The sequence below is a fragment of the Humulus lupulus genome, chromosome 7 (assembly GCF_963169125.1).
Source record: "Humulus lupulus chromosome 7, drHumLupu1.1, whole genome shotgun sequence".
Taxonomy (NCBI): domain Eukaryota; kingdom Viridiplantae; phylum Streptophyta; class Magnoliopsida; order Rosales; family Cannabaceae; genus Humulus; species Humulus lupulus.
Genome location: NC_084799.1, coordinates 2288751 through 2308012, shown reverse-complemented (window position 1 = coordinate 2308012; position 19262 = coordinate 2288751). Strand labels below are relative to the sequence as shown.

At 39.1% G+C, this 19262-nt stretch overlaps 1 protein-coding gene across 4 annotated transcripts; it reads right to left on the bottom strand.

The window, feature by feature from the left end:
* Positions 1-416: 416 nt before the first annotated feature.
* Positions 417-7104, bottom strand: LOC133790296 (copper-transporting ATPase HMA4-like). Of its 4 annotated transcripts, none has more exons than XM_062227896.1 (10): positions 6938-7015; positions 6687-6761; positions 5397-5667; positions 4255-5000; positions 3636-4107; positions 3268-3435; positions 2579-2833; positions 2269-2391; positions 1574-2059; positions 417-922 (listed from the first exon to the last, which is right to left on the bottom strand). In XM_062227896.1, the coding sequence occupies exons 3-10, from the start codon at positions 5658-5660 to the stop codon at positions 530-532; spliced, it is 2907 nt and encodes a 968-aa protein (XP_062083880.1). In that variant the 5' UTR covers positions 5661-5667; positions 6687-6761; positions 6938-7015; the 3' UTR covers positions 417-529. The 4 variants fall into 4 exon arrangements, with proteins under 4 accessions (XP_062083880.1, XP_062083881.1, XP_062083879.1 ...); XM_062227897.1 differs by having other exon boundaries at positions 6687-6764; positions 6938-6986; XM_062227895.1 differs by lacking the exon at positions 6687-6761 and having other exon boundaries at positions 6938-7104.
* Positions 7105-19262: the final 12158 nt, after the last annotated feature.

Genomic DNA, 19262 nt, shown 5'->3' with positions numbered 1-19262 from the left:
AAAGAAAAATTTCCATTATCCATATATTTTTTTTATATAAATTTTTTATATAAAGTGATAAAATTATACTACTTTCTATTTTTTCTTGAGGATTAGGATTTTAATCAATGGGAGGCGAAATTAAATAGAGGGTAAAATATGAAATATTACATTTACAAATGCAATGGTGTGTTAGTAAAATTTTATTTTAAAAATAGGGCTAAAATTAAAAAAACAAATTTTTTTTTTTTGAAAAAGAAAATAGTCATGTCAGCTAGCCCCAGTTGGTCTATGCTTGATTAGCCATTGTTGGAATGTAATGTTGAGTATATAGTTTTTGGTGTGAGAAAATTTACTTTGTAAAACATTGTCAAAAAGAATATTATTTTGCCAAACACCTATATATTTTTTGTCATTGCAATAGCTTTGACATAAAATCATGAGAAGTTAGTCTAGTTTTTTCATTAATGCATCAATGAAAATGTACACAATGGAAGCTAACAGAGACTAAAAATTAGCCAAGTTATGGTTTTAGAAGTCAGTTGGAGCCTCAAGAATGTTGAATTTCCAAAGGCTTCTTATAAGACTGCAACAAAAGCGAAGAACAGACCACACTAAGGGAGGAAGCAGCCATGCAAGCACCAGCAAGCCAAGGTGGCAATCGGATTCCGGTAAAAGGGTATAAGATTCCGGCCGCTATTGGCATGCCAAGGATGTTGTATCCAAGGGCCCAGACATAATTTAGCCGAATTCTAGACATGGTTTTTTTGGAGAGATCTATGGCTGTAACAACATCTTCCAAGTTGCTCTTGATCAGAACTATGTCAGCTGCTTCTATAGCTACGTCGGTTCCAGCACCAATGGCCATGCCAACATCAGCTGCAGCCAATGCTGGCGAGTCATTTATGCCGTCCCCCACCATTGCCACAGTCAATCCTTTCATCTGCATCCATTGAAAACATAGGAATCATCAATTCCAAAGATAGTTACTCATAATTCTTAATATTCTATTGTTACTATAAGTAACTCCATTCTTTCTCTAGGAAAGAACTAAATACATTTCATAAATATAAGATTTTTTCCCCTGAATTATCACCGTTACCCAATTGTGCCCCCGAACTATTTCATGTTGCAAAAAAGATTTCCGAACTAATTAAACTAACAAAGATAGATCCTTGCAGGGACACAACTCTGCAATGTTGATACTTTAGGGGGCAAAAATCTTATTTGTCTATTTCCTAACACACGACATCATCTTTCTCGATAGAGGATCTATTTCTAGTAGTTTAATTAGTTTATGGAGCAATGCCAAATAATTCGGAGGCATAACTCTATAAGATAATAATTTAAGAGTAATAATATGTGCACCCAAAATATACACTCAAACATTCAAACATTACATACAATGATGTGGCAGATTAGTCTAACCACCACATTTATTAAAACTGAGACCCACTGATTTAAAAAACAGTGACACGTCACTGTGTGTAATGTTTGGGTGCACATATCATTACTCATAATTTAAGGGGTAAGAATCCTATTTGACCTTTCAATATTGTTACAGCATGATGCATATTTACAGGGGAAAATGTACCTGTAATTCTTTGATCTTGTCAGCTTTTCCTGCTGGATCTGTCTCAGCGAACACTGTCTCAATCCCAATCTCCTTTGCAACCGCAGAACCTGTGGCCAAGTTATCACCAGTCACCATGATGCTGGATATGCCCATCGAGCGCAGATAAGATATGACACGCCTTGCCTCTGGTTTCACAGGATCAGTTACAGCAAAAGCTCCAGCAACTTCCCCATCAATGGCGACCAAAACACATGTCCGAGCCAGGTGCTCATTTTCTGAAATATAGCTCTCAACCTTCGGACCAACTGGGACGTTAAAAGAGCGCATGAGTCTTCTGTTACCAACTAAAACTGTTCTATGGCCAACTTTTCCGCCCACTCCTGCCCCAGGGTGCACCTCGAACTCTTTAACATCTGCAATAAATTCACCATTGGACCCAAACTTTTGGCGCAGCCTCTTGGCATGCACCACCACAGCTTTTGCAATTGGGTGTTCACTGTTCGCCTGCACAGGGAAGAAAATATTTTACAAAAGAAATACCATCAAACTAGAGAGTATCAAGTTCTCTAATAATAATTTTGTAAATGCAAGTTGATTCTCTCAGGTCATCTAAATTCTGGGCTGCAGAGGTTTCTTGTGCTAATTTCGATATCTAACTGAAGAAATAATATGTAAAACACAAATTTCATAAATTTAAAAGCATGGGCACCCACCTCTGCAGCTGTGGCCATGTCACACACCTCTTCCATTGGAAAGTTAGAAAAGAGCACATCACTAACTACCACAGGCTTCCCGATCGTGAGAGTTCCTGTCTTGTCAAAGACAATAATTTTGATCTGTTGCACAAGAAATTTCCGATTAAATAATCTACTCACAGCAAACCAGACTTTATGAATGAAACATAAACAACAGCTCAAATTAAGAACCACTTTGGTGAATATGAAAACTCAATTGAGAAATTTGATATATTAGATATGTTATCCTTTAGCCCAAATTATCATCACCAAGCATCATCAGCATTACCTTGTGTGCCTTTTCAAGTGCATTACCACCTTTAATAAGGACACCTTGAGAAGCACCCTTTCCCGAGGCAACCATGACTGCTGTTGGTGTTGCGAGACCAAGAGCACACGGGCAAGCAACCACCAAAACTGAAATACCGAACTGCAGAGCAAGCTCAAATTCATCCATGTCTTTTGGTATCCAATGCTTAGGGAATATACCAAGCTTTCCAGGAATAAACCATCCCAACCAGGTTATAATAGCGACAACAACAACCTGATGTAACAAACATTATGTCACTCGATAGAAGAAAAAAAAAGTAATACTGAAAAGCAATGGTGGATGGCCTTTTGACACCTCTTAGTTCTTAAGTGCAAAAGTGTGAAAATAATGGTCGGTACTTTATAACTTGTTATTTGATAATGCATATAACACAATTCAAAGCACAACCATGAGCAAGCATTCAGAGAAAATTCCACATGATTTTTTTCTCAAAAAAAAAATTAAAGCAAAATCATTTAATAGATAGCAGTGTTATCTATAATCAGCATCTATATCCTCTGTTCCTAAAAGAAATTTCAGACTCTATAGAATCTGAGCTTTACCTTATCCATTTAAATTTTATCTTTGCTAAATGAAGTAATTCATTCAGATTCCTATAATATTGATAGTCATTTGACAAAAACAGCAGATTAAACATAAAAACTCACTGTTGGAACAAAAATTCTTGATATCTGATCAGCTAGTTTTTGGACAGGTGCTCTGGCAAGCTGAGCAGCTTCCACAAGTTGAACAATCTGGGAAAGAGCAGTCTCCGATCCAACATGGGTGGCCTTAACTAGTAAGCATCCGTTCTCATTCATGGTCCCTCCAATAACCTATGATCATGACATCAAAATAAAACAAAAAATTGAGAAAAAATTACACATTGCATTCCCAATAAAAAACTCGCATTTTTGTAGGACGGCATTACCCCTACTTTTCTTGTATCCTTTATCTATCCCAACAATATTATTTGTATTGCTGCAAATAACATATTCTACATAATAGAAATAAGATCCAAGCAAGTTATTTATACCTTGTCCCCCGGTTTCTTTGCAATGGGAATGGCCTCTCCTGTAATCATACTCTCATTAACATGGCTTTGACCGTCTATGACAATCCCATCAACAGGAACTTTTGCTCCCGGAACAATCTTGATAATATCGTTTCTCTGTATCAATTGAGTGTTAATTTCCATCTCTGAGATGACATTTCCATCTCCATCTAGTGTTACCAAATGAGCAGAATCTGGTGCAAGGTCGGTAAGCTTTTCTAAGGCATCAGATGTCTTTCCTTTAGCAACAACTTCCAAATATTTTCCTAGGAGGATAAAAGAAATCAACATGGCACTAGTTTCAAAAAATTCTTGGCCTTCAAATGTTTCTGATGTCAATGATTTAATCACTACATAAACAGAGTAGAAATATGCAGCATTAGATCCTAGTGCAACCAGAACATCCATATTAGCAGATCTTCGCCTTAATGTATGATATGATCCCACATAGAACCTGAAATGAAAACACAGGAAAATATTATTGTTATTTGAAATTTTTCTATGATCAGAATATTCTTACAATAACAAAATACTAAAAATGTTTAAGATACCCATAAATGATAACAAAAACTATGCGAAAGTTGTAATACTAATACAGTACCTCCGGCCAACAACGAACTGCACAGGTGTGCAAAGGATCCAACTTAAAATCATCCCAATTGAGAGCATGTTGTGAATCTTATAGTCTAGCCAATCACCATAAGGAGGAAGCATAGGCAGTACCATTGAGAACATAAATATTGGAACTGTAAATAAGCAGCTCATCAAAAATTGATTCCTAAAGACTCGAATTTCATGCAACTGTTCTTCCTTTCTTTGTCTTGGAGGAACGTATAAGCTTGCACTAAAATTGTTGGGAACATGTCCTGCTTCTTGAATGCACTTTATAAGAGATCGCGGACCGGTTATATCAGGGTCATAGCTAATAGTTACCTTATGTTCTGTCATATCAAAAGAAACATCAACCACACCCAGAGTTGACTCAAGAGTGGATTTTACTGCAGTTATGTCTTCTTTATTATTCACGCCTTCAAGTTTTAAATGTACTTTGTTCCCTTCATTCCCAGAGCTAATGAGAGTGGCTCCAAAACCAGCATCTTCTATTGCTTCTATAATGTGGTCAGTATCAATAACGCTTGAATCAAAATGGACCTTTGCTTCTTCAAGTGCTAAGCCAACGACTGCTTTTTTGACTCCATTGACCATCTGTAGAGCACGTTCAACAGACTCTGAGCAGCTTGTGCATGCCATTCCCTTAATCCTCAACCGGCATACTGCTATGTCTTGTTCTGGAAACTCATCAGCTGTAAAACCTGTGTCCTCCAAAGTTTCCTTGATTTTTTTTGCCTATAAAAAATCTTCATCATAAATCCTTTCAATAATTTCTAAAGACAAGAATGACTTTACTCTATTATAAATTACAAAAAACTCGCACCATAATAAATAAATAAATAATAGCATACACTACTCTTTTTTTTAAATAAAAAATGTTTCACAAAGTGGGAAGAACAATGCACAAACTTCAAGCAAATCAGAACAAGATTAATAATGATTGTAAGAATTAAACTAACATTGATAATAGATTATAATGATCAGGATGACTGAAAAAACATACTAACTAAAACAGTATGCAAGAAACATAAACTTCTTCTCATTTCTCACATTCAAACATATTATATAAATATATATAAAACTTTTCCGTATCATTTACAGAACATGTTGAGTTCAAAAGAAATAGCTTACATTAATCAGCTCTGGCACATATTTGATCACAGCCTGACCTTGAAGTGATGATACCATGACACTGCGAACTCCATCAAGCTTTTTAAGCGCAGATTCTATAGATACTGCACAAGATGCACATTCCATTCCTCTTACTCTGAACATAATGCTGCTTATTTTCTCATTTTTCTTGTGAACCAAATCAGGGATTGTGATTACAACACTATCACTATCCGAACACTCCAATAGAGGTTCTTTAAGTTCAGCCACTCCATTAGCTTCCATCTGTACACTGCAGTTGTTCAAACCCATCAATTTCAATAGGGATAAAAAACTAGCACACATATTCTGGATTCGTCATACAAATGAATTCTTAAGGTGAACCTCTAAAGCCTATTAAACAATATATATAAATGACAGAAGTTTTCAAGACATGATATGTTTATAAATTGGTTGACACGACACGACTCAACACACCCCGTGCAACATGTCTATAAATGGGTCATGTTCGGGTAGGGTCAACTCAGCTTCCTTTTTGACCTGTTTACAATGGTCAATTTGTTGCTTTAAAGAGAGAATTGTTCCTAAATATTTTCTTTAGCACTCAATAATTGCCTAACAAAATTACAAAAATCATACTCAAAGATGAGAAAATTAAATTACTATCTTAAAGTTAATCAACACATTTTTTATAACTTATAAGAACCACGGCTACTTAGACTAAACAATCTTTGATTTTTTAAGTCTAAGCTGCTTTTAAGTTTTGAACTTCCACTAGGTGACCTTGTATACACATATAAGCAAATGATATATTTTAGAAAATTAGGCTCAAATCCATATTTGTGTCATGTATAATTAAAGACTTCCAGTTTACCAGCAAGGTAACAAAAACAATTTCAAAGTAAAAATACATCAAGAATTGTACTAATAATTCACAATCACAACAACTACAAAGTTTACAAACTATGGGAATCAGGTGATCCAACATGAAAAAACAATCAAAATAGGATTTTATTTGCAATATAAAACAGTATTTTCTTGGTAATGAAACAGTCTTTTCTCACCAAAAAAAACTTTGAAATATGTATACAACACAAAAGCAATTACATCGAACTCCAGTCTCAAACTTTCAAAAATAAACCTCCAGTATCAACACCAACAGTCATAAATTTAAAAACATTAACTATCCAACATCAGAATTAAAATCTCAAAGAGAAAACAAAAAAGTTCATATAATAAATGAGAAAATGAAAGGTCCAGACCAGTTGTGCATTAATTGAGTAGAAAAGGAGTAACAAAAAGTGGTCCTACCTTCCCACAAGCGATATCCTCGTTTAAAATATTGTCAAACCCGATAACAAAATCAACAAAAATCCCATCACAAAACTGCTGATTAGGGTCAATAATTCACAGAGAAAAAGTGAGAAAAATACTATGAAGTTAAATTCTGAAACAAACCCACATCAAATTCAGCAGAGGAAAAACAAACCCAGTTCTGTGCTTCATTCATATACATACAAATACATATATAAATACAGATAAAGTGAAGAAAAGAAGAGTACCCTTTTAAAGGCTTGAGATAAAGCTTTGGTCTTGGTGGAGAGGAGAGGAGAGGAGCTAATGAAAAATGAAAGCTTTTGGTGATTATGATATTATGAACCGGCAAATTCGCTTTTAAATCTCTTGTCATCCTCGTAATTCACACGAAAACATGAGCAGAGCAATTATCCCATGCATCGCGCCCTATCGTATTATTAACTGCTCTCTCTACAGTACGATAATTTTTGTATATGGCGCCATTGTTAGTTCATAATGTTAAATCTTTATTTTATTGTTTTCTTCATTCTACAATTTAAATAAATTTTTATTCTTTTGTTACGAAAAAAAAGGAATATTGGATTACATTTATATTAACTATAAATTTATATAACATTATTAATACTATATTATATCAATTTTTATTTATATTATAGAGATTATTTTTTAATATTTATTTTAATATAAATAAATTGTGACTTTAATATATTATTTTTTTAATGAATGAAATATCATAGTAAACGGAAAAAGTGATCATGTTTGTTATACTGTTTCAGAAAAATAAATACAAATGTTTAGTTTCAGTAAAATACTCAACAGTTTAGCAAGAAAAATGAAAAAAAAAGAAAAGAAATATATTTGTTTATTTTATTTTAACAATATAAATATTCTAACAATATTTATTTTATTTTAAATATAAATATTCTAACAATATTTATTTTATTTATTCTTACAGTATACATTTTATACATTTTGTTATTCTCATACGTTTATTTTTAATAAAATATACAAAACTGTTTATTTGTTATATGAAACTAAATAAAATATACAAAACTATTATGGAAACAAAATATATCAATATTAACACAACGATGAAAGATACAAACTAACATCTATTTGAATTTTTTGTATGTAACTAGATAATAATGGACATACTGGTGTACCCTCTCTTGTTTTTTGATACCGGATAATTTTTGGCGAATTTTTTTTATGACCATGTATATTATAATTATTTAGAGTCTCTTGTAAATTTTCGATAAATTCTGAATAGTTTACAGTGCCGAAAACAATGTTCAAATAGTCTATTGCACGCGTGACTGTTTTTTTTTTAAGCGCGTGGAAGATAACATATTTTTTAACTATATTTTCGATATTGTAAATTATTCAAATTTTTCTGAAAATTTGCAGGATGTTCTAAATAACTACAGTACACAATCATAAAAAAAATTACGCCGAAAATTATTCCAATACCGAAAACAGAAGAAGGGTGCACCAATAATCTCAAAAAACATGGGGTACACTCTAGAATTTTCCTTTAGTATTTATACTTATTTTGTTATTATAAATAAGTTTTACTATCATATTCATTCCTAAAATAAGATATATTAATAGTGAACAGGTTCGGTCGTGCCGAGGCAGGTCAGATCTGTGCCTAGGGCCCCAACACAATGAGACCCCAAATTTAAAAAAAAATGCTATTTTTTTACATATAGAAAGACCCCATAATTTTGAAAATTATATAAATTTTATAAAAATAATATTTTTTTTATAAAGTCTCTCACAACTTAGGACGATCTAATTAAAATAAAATAAAATTATTATTTTGCATAGATAATGAAGAAAAACCTATAATATGTTTCTCATGTATGATAGGCCATTTATATATATAAAAAATCATTAACATGACCTATAAAAAATATAAAGTAAGCTAAGGAATATGCGAAAGATAAAGAATCAATAATGAATATTAGCGAGAATTTCTTGTTTATAAGTTGATCGCAGTATTAGTGGGGTGATATTCATACTGAAATTATGTTTTTATTGTTTGAAAATGCTTTGATTTAATGAAATTAGCGACATTATTAAAAAAATAATGAATTTTTTGGATAAATTTTTTTATAGAATTTTATATTTATATTAAGGTTAAAAATATTATAATAACTTTCACGATATATTATTGACCTCAAAATCTCGTATTTACTCATAGATAAAATTAAAGGACAAAATTGTTGATTATATAAGAACAACCTCTTTGGAAAGTTCACTTTAGTTTTTTTTTATTTTTTTTATATTTACTCTTGATGGATAGTGATTTCTTGATATGTTTTTACCCTCCAACCCAACACCATTTTCAAAGTATAATGTTACCAAGTGTGGATTTGAGTTTGAAAATGACAACTTTATATTTTATAGTACAATAAAAAAATGGAATAAAAATAAAAATTCATTCAATACAATAAAAGATGCACATAGGACGAAAAATTAGCAGAGAGTTCTTCTCTAATTTTCGTCTTCACTAACCATTTTAATCCTCGTTCCAACATTCACATATTTCTTTTCGAAAATATAATGGGACGAGAAATCCCGATAAGTCATTTATTTTATAAAGAAATACATAAAAAATAAAATTTATGCAATATTTATAATTCTTAGCCTTATCACCTGCATTGTACCTGTTTCTTCTATACTATATTGTTTGGAGAAGATATCTCACATCAAGTGCCACCAAATTTAATAATGATAATATGAATTGATGAAGAAGAATCTTAAAATATTTTTCTAGTAATGATAAAAATACACAAAATTTAAAATTTTCCATTAAATAAAACAAAAAAACACTCAACATAACATATATATGATATGTTTGTTTATGACTTGTTTAATTTTAATATCAAGAAGTTGATAATTATTTATGCATTTAGAATTTTACCTCAACATTTATATTTTCTTATTTTTGTACAATGTGTTACTTATTAATTTTAACTAATTTTGTGAATAAAACAATCTAATAAAGTCCCTTAAAATAAACAATCTTATAAAGATAATGGAGATTATAATTATAGACGGCAAAATCTATAATGACCGAAAAGATGAATCACGATACATATAACACGTAGAACAACAAAAAAAAAAACCGTGAAAGCCTTGTGGCACTAGAGTGGTGCCGGTCGAAGAGACTTTAACGATTAAGTCAGTAAACAATTCAAGTGAAGAGAAATATAAAGTAAACAAACAAACAAATAAATCCACCGTAGCGTGGTGGCGAGGGACCTCCAAGTGATTAGTCTGGTTGTTCTAGAGAATGTTGGATAGCTTTTAGAATGCTTGAGTGAGTAAGGGTGGGCTATTAGACACTAAGACAGAGTCTTGTCTTAATATCAAGATTAGTTATGTTGTTACTATTTTAACCAATTCTGTTATTTTAATTTCAACTCTATTGGGCTTTCTCATATACCGTAACAAACTCTCTTGTACTGATTTTGTAGTCTTTTGCTCATATATAATTAAGACATGCTTGCCTATATCATTTTTGAGATCTAGAGCCATTTCATTTCATTACGCCTTTCATGGTATCAGTGCTTTCATGATCCATTTTCTCTCATTTTTCCGTTCTCACTTTCTTACTTCCCAACCACTCTCTGTTATTATTATTTTTTTTTGAGTTATTCTTCGCCTCGTTCATGGCGACCACTGAGGCTTCCAATGTCGTTCCACCATCGCATTCCATCGACTCAACCTTCACTCTTTCTGCACTCTCCATTTCTCAACAACAATTTGTGGTCCTTTCTTAAGCGCTGTTATACCCAGATTTCGAGCCATAGCAAATATGACCTCGAAAGCTGAGTTCGCATTAAATGGTCTCGTGAGGGTTAGGGTATGCTCTACGATTGTAAATCGGAGCCTGCAAAGTATGATACAGACCTCGAATATGGTGACCTCGAAATGATCTCGATCTCAAAGGATAGCTCTGTGGGCCCCTCATCTTCAGGAACAACTTCGGAGGAGGGATCTCGAGCTCGATATGCCATCTCGAAAGCAATGTCAGCTCGGGAAATGTCAGTGGCTCGCACAATGACGTGAAACCTTAGATGCTGAAACCTTGGAGATACGCTATGATTACCTTGAATATCTACAAGTGTTGTAGATATGGGATATGATCCTCATTTATTGATGTAATCCCCAAGAATCGTGGGATATTATTTAGTCAGTTATGCGTTTCCTGATCTTTGGGGAACGTTTCCTTTTATATCTGATTATTGGCATTTAAAGCCATTTATTTTTATTCACAAAAGAGTAACTACCCAAAATATGTGGGATAGTATTCTTCCTTCTCTATAAATAGAGAAGTCATGCACCATTGTAAAGGACCGAAATTCTGATCCTTGAGAGAAAACTCTGGAGAATTCATGCTAAAGAATTGTTCAGAGATAATCTTGAGATTAATAACAGAGACTCGTGGACTAGGCAGATTTAACTGCTGAACCACGTAAAAACCGTGTGTCTGATTCGTTTGTTTGTTTTAGCTATTGTCTTTAATTGTTTACGTGCTCTCTTCTTTTATCTGCTGACGAAAAACGGCGTCAACAGTTTGGTGCTTTCATTGAGAGCCTCAAGCATCCATCCTAGAGAGATTCATGGCTGCAAACAATCAGAACACTCCTGAAGAAAATTACCCAAGGCGTCCTGGAAAACAACCGATGGAGAACCCGGACGCTGAAGAAAGGAGTGGGTCCTCCGATTCCCGGGGACCACCTCCACAACCAAGGGATGAGGACATGCATTATAACCCTGAGCGTTATGTCCCTATTGTAGAATTGGAGAATCGGCAGCTGAAACAACTGCTGGCAGATGCCAACAAACGTAACGAGGAGTTGACTAGGATAGCCGCGGAAGCGCAGGTGGCTCAGCCCCCGCTTCCGCGCGAAGACCAAGTCCCTCCTCCAAGAGACGTGCACGTTCCTCCCCGGAGGCCCCGTGGGCATCCACGAAAAAATGCTACCACAAGGAGGCCAGCGCAACCTCCAGCACCAACAGAGCCATCTGCTCCTTCTAGGCCTCAGAGGAGTACCCGAGCTCGGGTCCCGCCTAATCCACCTGTGGAAGTGCCTGCAGGAACTGAGAACAATCGAGCTCCTGCCGAGGCTCGGACTCAGGTTCCTGGTAGTGCACCAAACGCAACTGGCCCATCTCGGGCAAATTCTGGACCCTCCAGGCCGAGGCAAGGACGGCAACCACCGTCACCTATACGGTTTCCTCCGTCTCCCATAAGATATCCTTCACCTCCCCGCAGGAACGCTCAACCTGATCGAGATCAGGATCAAGGGCGTACAGGGGAAAGACAAGAAAACAGGGAGACGTTCCAGGGGCGAAAAGGCGCGCCATCCGAGAGAAGTCAAACGTCCCGATCTCGCACTGCAGGGACAAGGCGACGTAGAAAGGATCCACCACGGAATGACCGATCGATGAGTTTCACTAGTGATGAGTCCGGAGAAACTAGGTCTGTCAGTAAACACGATCGGGGTCGTAAAAATACTGGAAATCACAATAGCCATCCCGACCTGCGCAATCACCTGAATCAGAGCAGGGGAAAGGGAGACCAGACAAACCCGGATCTTAGGAATCATCTGAATGGGCGTAGAGATCCCTCACGGAGACGCGAGCCTGGGATCGCGATTAATGACTATCAATTCCAAACACCGCCTAAGGACCCAGTACAAGAAAGGATCGATCAGCTCGAAAAAGCCTTTAGGCTTTTGAAGAATGAGCGAGGGAACGGTCGATATGAGGACTCTGATGAGGAGCTCGAGCCATTTGCTCCCAATATTTCTAACACTCAGTTCCCCCAAGGGTTCCGGATTCCTCACGTCCCAGCGTTTGAAGGAAAAACCGACCCATGCAGCCATCTGAGTACATTCAACACTATCATGAAAGCTAGTAACGTGGGTTACGAGCTCAGATGTATGTTGTTTCCGACATCATTGGCCGGGCCTGCCAAGAGTTGGTTCGAGAAGTACAAGAGACATTCTATAACTTCGTGGGATCAATTGTCTAGAGACTTCAAGAAGAAGTTCCGAGCTATGATGGGAGTCAGACCCGAAGCATCCACTTTGACTAACGTCCGACAACAACCGGGCGAAACACTAAAGAGCTACCTGACAAGATTTAATCTAGAGGTCGCCCGAGCTCGAGACGTGGATGACAGTGGGCATTTGATGGCCATTCGAGCTGGTGTTTTGCCCGGGAGTGCCCTTTGGGATGACATGCAAGGGAAACCGGTGAGGTCGATAACCGAGTTTAACAGACGGGCGCAGAAATTTGTCAATGTAGAGGAAGCGAGGTCAACACTCAAGGCGACCTCGCAGACCGAAACTACAACGATAAACATTAACTCCGCCTCAACCTCGGTTGACCCAGTAGTTACACAGCCTACCTCGGAGAATCCTTCCAAGAGGAAAAAGAGCGAGGGAAATAATCCCGAGGCTGATGGAGGAAAGAAGAAAAAAGGAGAAAGGTATTTCTCCGTATATAAAGTGCATACCGAGCTCAACGAGTCTCGGGAAAACATATACCTGGCTAATGAAAACCAGGTCCCCTTCAGGCGTCCGGACCCTATGAGGAATCAAAAGTCCAAGAGGGACTCCAGCAAGTACTGTCGATTTCATAGGGACACCGGCCACACAATTGATGAGTGCCGACAGCTGAAGGACGAGATCGAAGGGTTGATCTCGAGAGGATATTTCCGGCAGTACGTCAAAAACCAGAATACTGGACAGGCTACTGCTAGCCAGAGAGTAGCCACGCTTCCGACAGCATAGAATAATAACTCCCGATCTCGGGATGAGGACAGGCCTCCGCCGATAGATGGAGAGGACGTAATAACCATCTCGGGAGGTCCTCATCTCGCAGGAGGGGGCAGAAATGCTCAAAAACGATATGTGAATGAGCTGAAGACAGGGGACGGGTCTCCATATGAACCCGAACCAAGGGCACCAAAAAGCCAAAGGGTTGAGACTCAGCCTATAACCTTCACCGAGGAGGATGCCTCCCACGTCCAGTTCCCTCATCATGATCCACTCGTCATCACCCTACAGCTTGCCAACAAAAGAGTGCGCCGAGTTCTCATAGATAATGGGAGCTCAGTTAACATTCTTTATAAAGCAACCCTAGAAAAAATGGGACTCTCCCTTCGCGACCTGAAGGCTTGTGCAACCACTTTGTACGGTTTTTCTGGAGAAGGAACCGCCTGTATGGGGTCCATTGAACTCCCTGTGACCTTGGGAGACTATCCAGTCTCGGTGACCAAGATGATGGAGTTCGTGGTGGTAGAGTTACCATCTGCCTACAATGTACTGCTCGGGAGACCCGCCCTGGTCGGGCTGGGGGCAGTTTCATCTGTAAGGCATCTAGCCCTTAAGTTCCCAACTCCAAGCGGGGTCGGAACATTGAAAGGAGATCAATTGGCAGGAAGGGAGTGCTACAGCATTTCCTTAAGGGGAAAGAAACAAACAAGCGCGGAAGCACTTGCTGTCATACAGAATAAAGATGGGACAGTTCTAGAAATTGATGAGGAGATCGATCCAAGGATTGAAGAGAAGGTTGACCTCCAACCTTTGGAGGAGCTCGAAGAGGTTCAGCTCGATGAATCTGATCCCTCAAAAAAGGTGAAGGTCGGGAAACACCTCCAAGACGAATCAAAATAGCAATTAATTTGCTTTCTGAAGAAAAACCAGGATGTCTTCGCGTGGTCCCACTCTGACATGGTGGGAATAAGCCCTAATGTAGCGAGCCACGCATTGAATATAGACAAAAGCTTTCCCCCGAAGCAGCAAAAGCGAAGGCAGCTGGATGAAGACAGAAAGAAAGCACTAAAGGAGGAGGTGGACAGGCTGAAAGCAAATAATTTTATAAGGGACGCTTTTTACCCTGATTGGGTGGCCAATCCAGTGTTGGTCCCGAAACCCAATGGGACATGGAGGACGTGCATTGACTACTCGGACCTCAACAAGGCCTGCCCGAAAGACTGTTTTCCCCTGCCGAGAATTGATCAGCTCATGGATGCCACGGCGGGGCATGGTCTGATGTTGTTCATGGATGCCTATTCTGGATATAACCAGATTCCCATGCATGCTCCCGACCAAGAGCATACGAGCTTCATTACAGATAAAGGGCTCTACTGCTACAAAGTCATGCCATTCGGACTCAAGAATGCCGGAGCCACGTACCAGCGGCTCGTAAACATGATGTTCTCAGAGCAAATAGGGAACAACATGGAAGTTTATGTTGACGACATGCTTGTAAAGTCTCAACTTAACAAGAACCATGTTGATGACCTCGAAGAGTGCTTTGGCGTGCTCAGAAAGTACAACATGAAGTTGAATCCTCAGAAGTGCACTTTTGGGGTGTCTTCAGGAAAATTTATGGGTTTCATTGTCAATTCTCGTGGGATCGAGGCTAATCCCGACAAGATAAAGGCCCTCATCGATATGCCTTCGCCTCGGAAGCATAAAGATGTTCAAAGCCTGACTGGCAGGATGGCAGCTCTGAGCAGGTTCATCTCGAAGTCAACAGACCGCGGTCTCCCATTCTTCAACTTATTGAAAGGAAGTAAGAAGTTCGAATGGACAGATGAGTGCGAGCTAGCCTTTCAGGAGCTCAAAAAGCACCTAGCCGAACCGCCCATCCCATCAAAGCCTGAGACGGGAGAAGTACTATTCCTGTACCTCTCAACTACCGAACACGCGATAAGCGCGGTGCTCGTCCGAGAGGAAGAGAGAATACATAAACCCTTCTACTATATCAGTAAAAGATTACTGGGGGCAGAGTCAAGGTATCCACTGATGGAGAAGCTCGCCCTCAGTCTAATCCACTCATCTCGAAAGCTCCGCCCTTACTTTCAGGCACATCCTATCCAGGTATTAACAGATCAACCACTAAGGCAAGTCTTGTCTAAACCAGAGGCGTCTGGTCGACTCCTAAAGTGGGCTGTTGAACTCGGACAATTCGAGATCACCTACCATCCGAGGACGACCATCAAGGCACAAGCGTTGGCGGATTTCATAGTGGAGTGCACCGGCATCGCTGATGACGAGGTAACAACCACGGCCCACGAGCTGTGGAAACTTTACGTCGACGGGTCGTCAAATGAAAATGGAGCGGGGGCAGGAGTTATTCTGATCACTCCTACAGGGAGCAAATTTCACTCTGCATTAAGGTTCGGCTTTAAAGCATCTAATAATGAAGCTGAGTACGAGGCTTTACTGGCGGGACTACGAATAGCAAAGGAACTCAAGGCCAAAGCTATACATTGTTACAGCGACTCTCAGCTCGTAGTTAATCAAATCTTGGGAGAGTACCAGGCTCGCAGCACAAAAATGGCAGCTTATCTGGAGAAGGCAAAGTGCGCATTGGAGTTTTTTGAGTTTTATGCAATCGAACAGGTTCCCCGAGAACAAAACTCAAACGCAGATGCCTTAGCTCGCCTCGCCACCTCCGCCGAAAATGAGGAGCTGAATGTTGTGCCCGTAGAGCACTTGTCAGCACCCAGCATTACTGAGCCAGACAAGGAAGATGTGTGCATGATCGAGACAGAACCGACCTGGATGAGCCCGATCGTTGAATACCTCGAAAATGGAATTCTTCCAAAAGATCGAAGTCAGGCTCGGAAACTAATGTATCAACTTCCTCGTTACACCATCCTGGATGGAAGACTATACAGAAGAGGGTATTCCATGCCATTGCTCAGATGCGTGACTCCCCCCGAGGCAAAGAAGATTATTGAAGAAATTCATGAAGGGTTCTGCGGAGATCATACCGGGGGGCACAGCCTATCCAGGAAGATTATACGCCAAGGATATTTCTGGCCAACCATTAAAACGGACTCTTTCGAGTTCGTGAAAAAGTGCGACAAGTGCCAAAGATTCGCCACGATACCCCGAACTCCACCTTCCGAACTAACCATGTTGACGTCCCCATGGCCTTTTGCGGTATGGGGCATCGACCTCATAGGCTCACTCCCAACTGGCAAAGGAGGAGTAAAGTATGCTGTGGTCGCGGTTGATTACTTCACAAAATGGACAGAGGCTGAACCACTAGCGACCATAACTTCAAAGAAGATCCTAGATTTCGTGGTAAAGAACATCGTATGCCGATATGGAGTGCCAAGAAAGATTGTGTCTGACAACGGAACCCAGTTTGACTGCGACTTATTTACCAACTTTTGTAACAAGAACGGTATAATCAAGAGCTTTTCGTCAGTGGCTCACCCTCAGGCGAACGGTCAGGTCGAAGCCGTTAATAAAACTCTCAAGAGTTCCTTGAAGAAAAAGTTGGAAGAAGCAAAGGGACGATGGCCTGAGGAATTACCCCAAGTCCTTTGGGGATATAGAACTACAGCTCGGACATCAACTGGACATACCCCATTTTCTCTAGCATACGGCTGCGAGGCAATGTTGCCCATTGAGGTCGAAATTCCAACGATTCGAACTCAGATTTACGACCAAAGTTCCAATCATACTCAGCTCGAAGAAACCCTAGACTTGATCGAAGAAAAAAGGGAGGAGGCTCAGCTGAGAAATGCTGCTTACCAGCAACGAACAACAAGATATTTCAATAAAAGGGTTCGAAGTCGAAAGTTCGGAGTAGGAGATCTGGTATTGAGACGTGTATTCTTAGCAACCCGAGATCCAGCAGCACGAGTACTCGGGCCAAACTGGGAAGGACCATACCAGATAGAATCAGTCATCCGCCCTGGCGTATACAAACTTGCGAGATTAGATGGGAGCCTGATACCTCGAGCATGGAATGGCGAACACCTTAGACCATATTATCAATAGTATAGGAAGTGTCGCCCGTAACCATGATTTTCTGTACTTAGTTTGTTTTTGAATTTCAAATAAAGAGTCTACTTTGTTTCACATGTAATTTATTTTTATTTTTGCAATCTCTCTTAATTTAATAACCTATGGTCACATTCATAGGATATTAAGGGGGCAACATTGGTATACATACCTCCAGCTTAAAAAATAAAAAATATAAAAAGTATTTGGATACAACCATATACGCGAGCTTAGATAGTTCGGACTTAACCGAGTTATCAAAAACAAAAAAGTATTTGGATATAACCAAATACGCGAGCTTAGATAGTTCAGACTTAACCGAGCGAGCTTAGATAGTTCGGACTTAACCGAGTTATCAAAAACATTAAGTATTTGGAAATAACCAAGTACGCGGGCTTAGATAGTTCGGACATTACCGAGCTACCAAAGACAAAAAACGTTTGGAGTTTAACCAGATGTGCAAGCATAACAGGTTTGGAACAAACCAGCCAAATTATCGATCAATGATAAATGGGAGCCTAAACCCATCACGAAATATGTCGAGATCGAGGCTGGAACATCTTAAAATAGTTTCGAACTCATAACCTCGGAGCTAAGATACTAAGGATGAGGAAAAGTGACTAAAAGATTAACCAAATCATTCATATTACATGCCATATAAGTACTTTTTAGTTCATGGTTAAAGTAATGTACGACCTTGATAAATAACGAGGTCGGAAACGGATAATTCGAATAAACTATGCATGAATGCATCGAATTTCGAGCCTAAATCTAAACTATGTTTGTATGAATTAAATAAACATAACCGGTCCATCAATTATAAAAATATGCAAAATATTTCGAGCCAAGAAATGTAAGCATATAAAAGAATAATAAAGGGAATTGTGTCAGCCCTGTGGGCATAAGTTAAAATAATTACAGAAATAATGGGACGCAGCCCCGAAAACTGATCTCCCCGAGGTCAGATTCAAAGAAGAGGAGTCTCCTTGGCCTTCTCAGCATCAGTGGCACCGGACCCCTCAGGACGAATAGCATGACTATCCTCCTGAGCTCCCTCCGAAACGGTACTCGGAGCAGCCTTTTCCTTCTCGAGCTGCTCAGCCTTCTCTTTCTCACGCCGTTCAGCCTCTTCCTTCTCGAGCCGAGCATTCCATCGTTCAAGGAACGGCGCCTCGTGGGGACCCAAAAAGCTGGTGTCCAGTTCTTCGTTATAGGCCCACATCCGGTACATGGCTGAATCGACCGTCGTTTCCTTCTTTTCTTTGTACTCGGCAGTAAGGCGGGTTTTGATATCCTCCATGAGGTCGAGGGTGACGGCCTTGTTTTCCTCGAGCTTCTTATTGGTCTCCCGAAGCTGGATGTTGTCTCTCTTTTGCTCCTCGAGTTCATTTTTCAGCTTCCCAAGCTCCTTGGCCATTTCCTCACGCTCCTTAACCACTGCCTCGAGCTTAATGTTCGCCGCCTTCAGGTCATCATTCGCTCTAAGGTGGAGGTCCCTCTCCTCTTGGGCAAGGGTCCTGCTCGAATGGACCTCGTTATTCAGCTCGTAATTGAGCTGGGCAGTGAAAGCAAGAGCCTGAAAAAAGGAAGAAACCATCATTAGCCCCGAGACAGTATAAATGTAAGCAAAGGGAATATAGGATACTTACCGCGGCAGTGTGCTCGATACTCTTCTCGTACAGGACAGTGCGGTCCCGAGTGCCAGTTAGACACTGCCACTGAGGAGCCTCGAAAT

Excerpts from the sequence above, each read along its gene's own strand:
- LOC133790296 (XM_062227895.1), bottom strand. The coding sequence starts at position 7,065 with ATGACAAGAGATTTAAAAGCGAATTTGCCGGTTCATAATATCATAATC. Across the intron at positions 4,108-4,254 it reads CAGTTCGTTGTTGGCCGGAG|GTTCTATGTGGGATCATATC; the intron begins GTACTGTATTAG and ends TTTTCATTTCAG. Across the intron at positions 923-1,573 it reads ACAAGATCAAAGAATTACAG|ATGAAAGGATTGACTGTGGC; the intron begins GTACATTTTCCC and ends CAATGGATGCAG.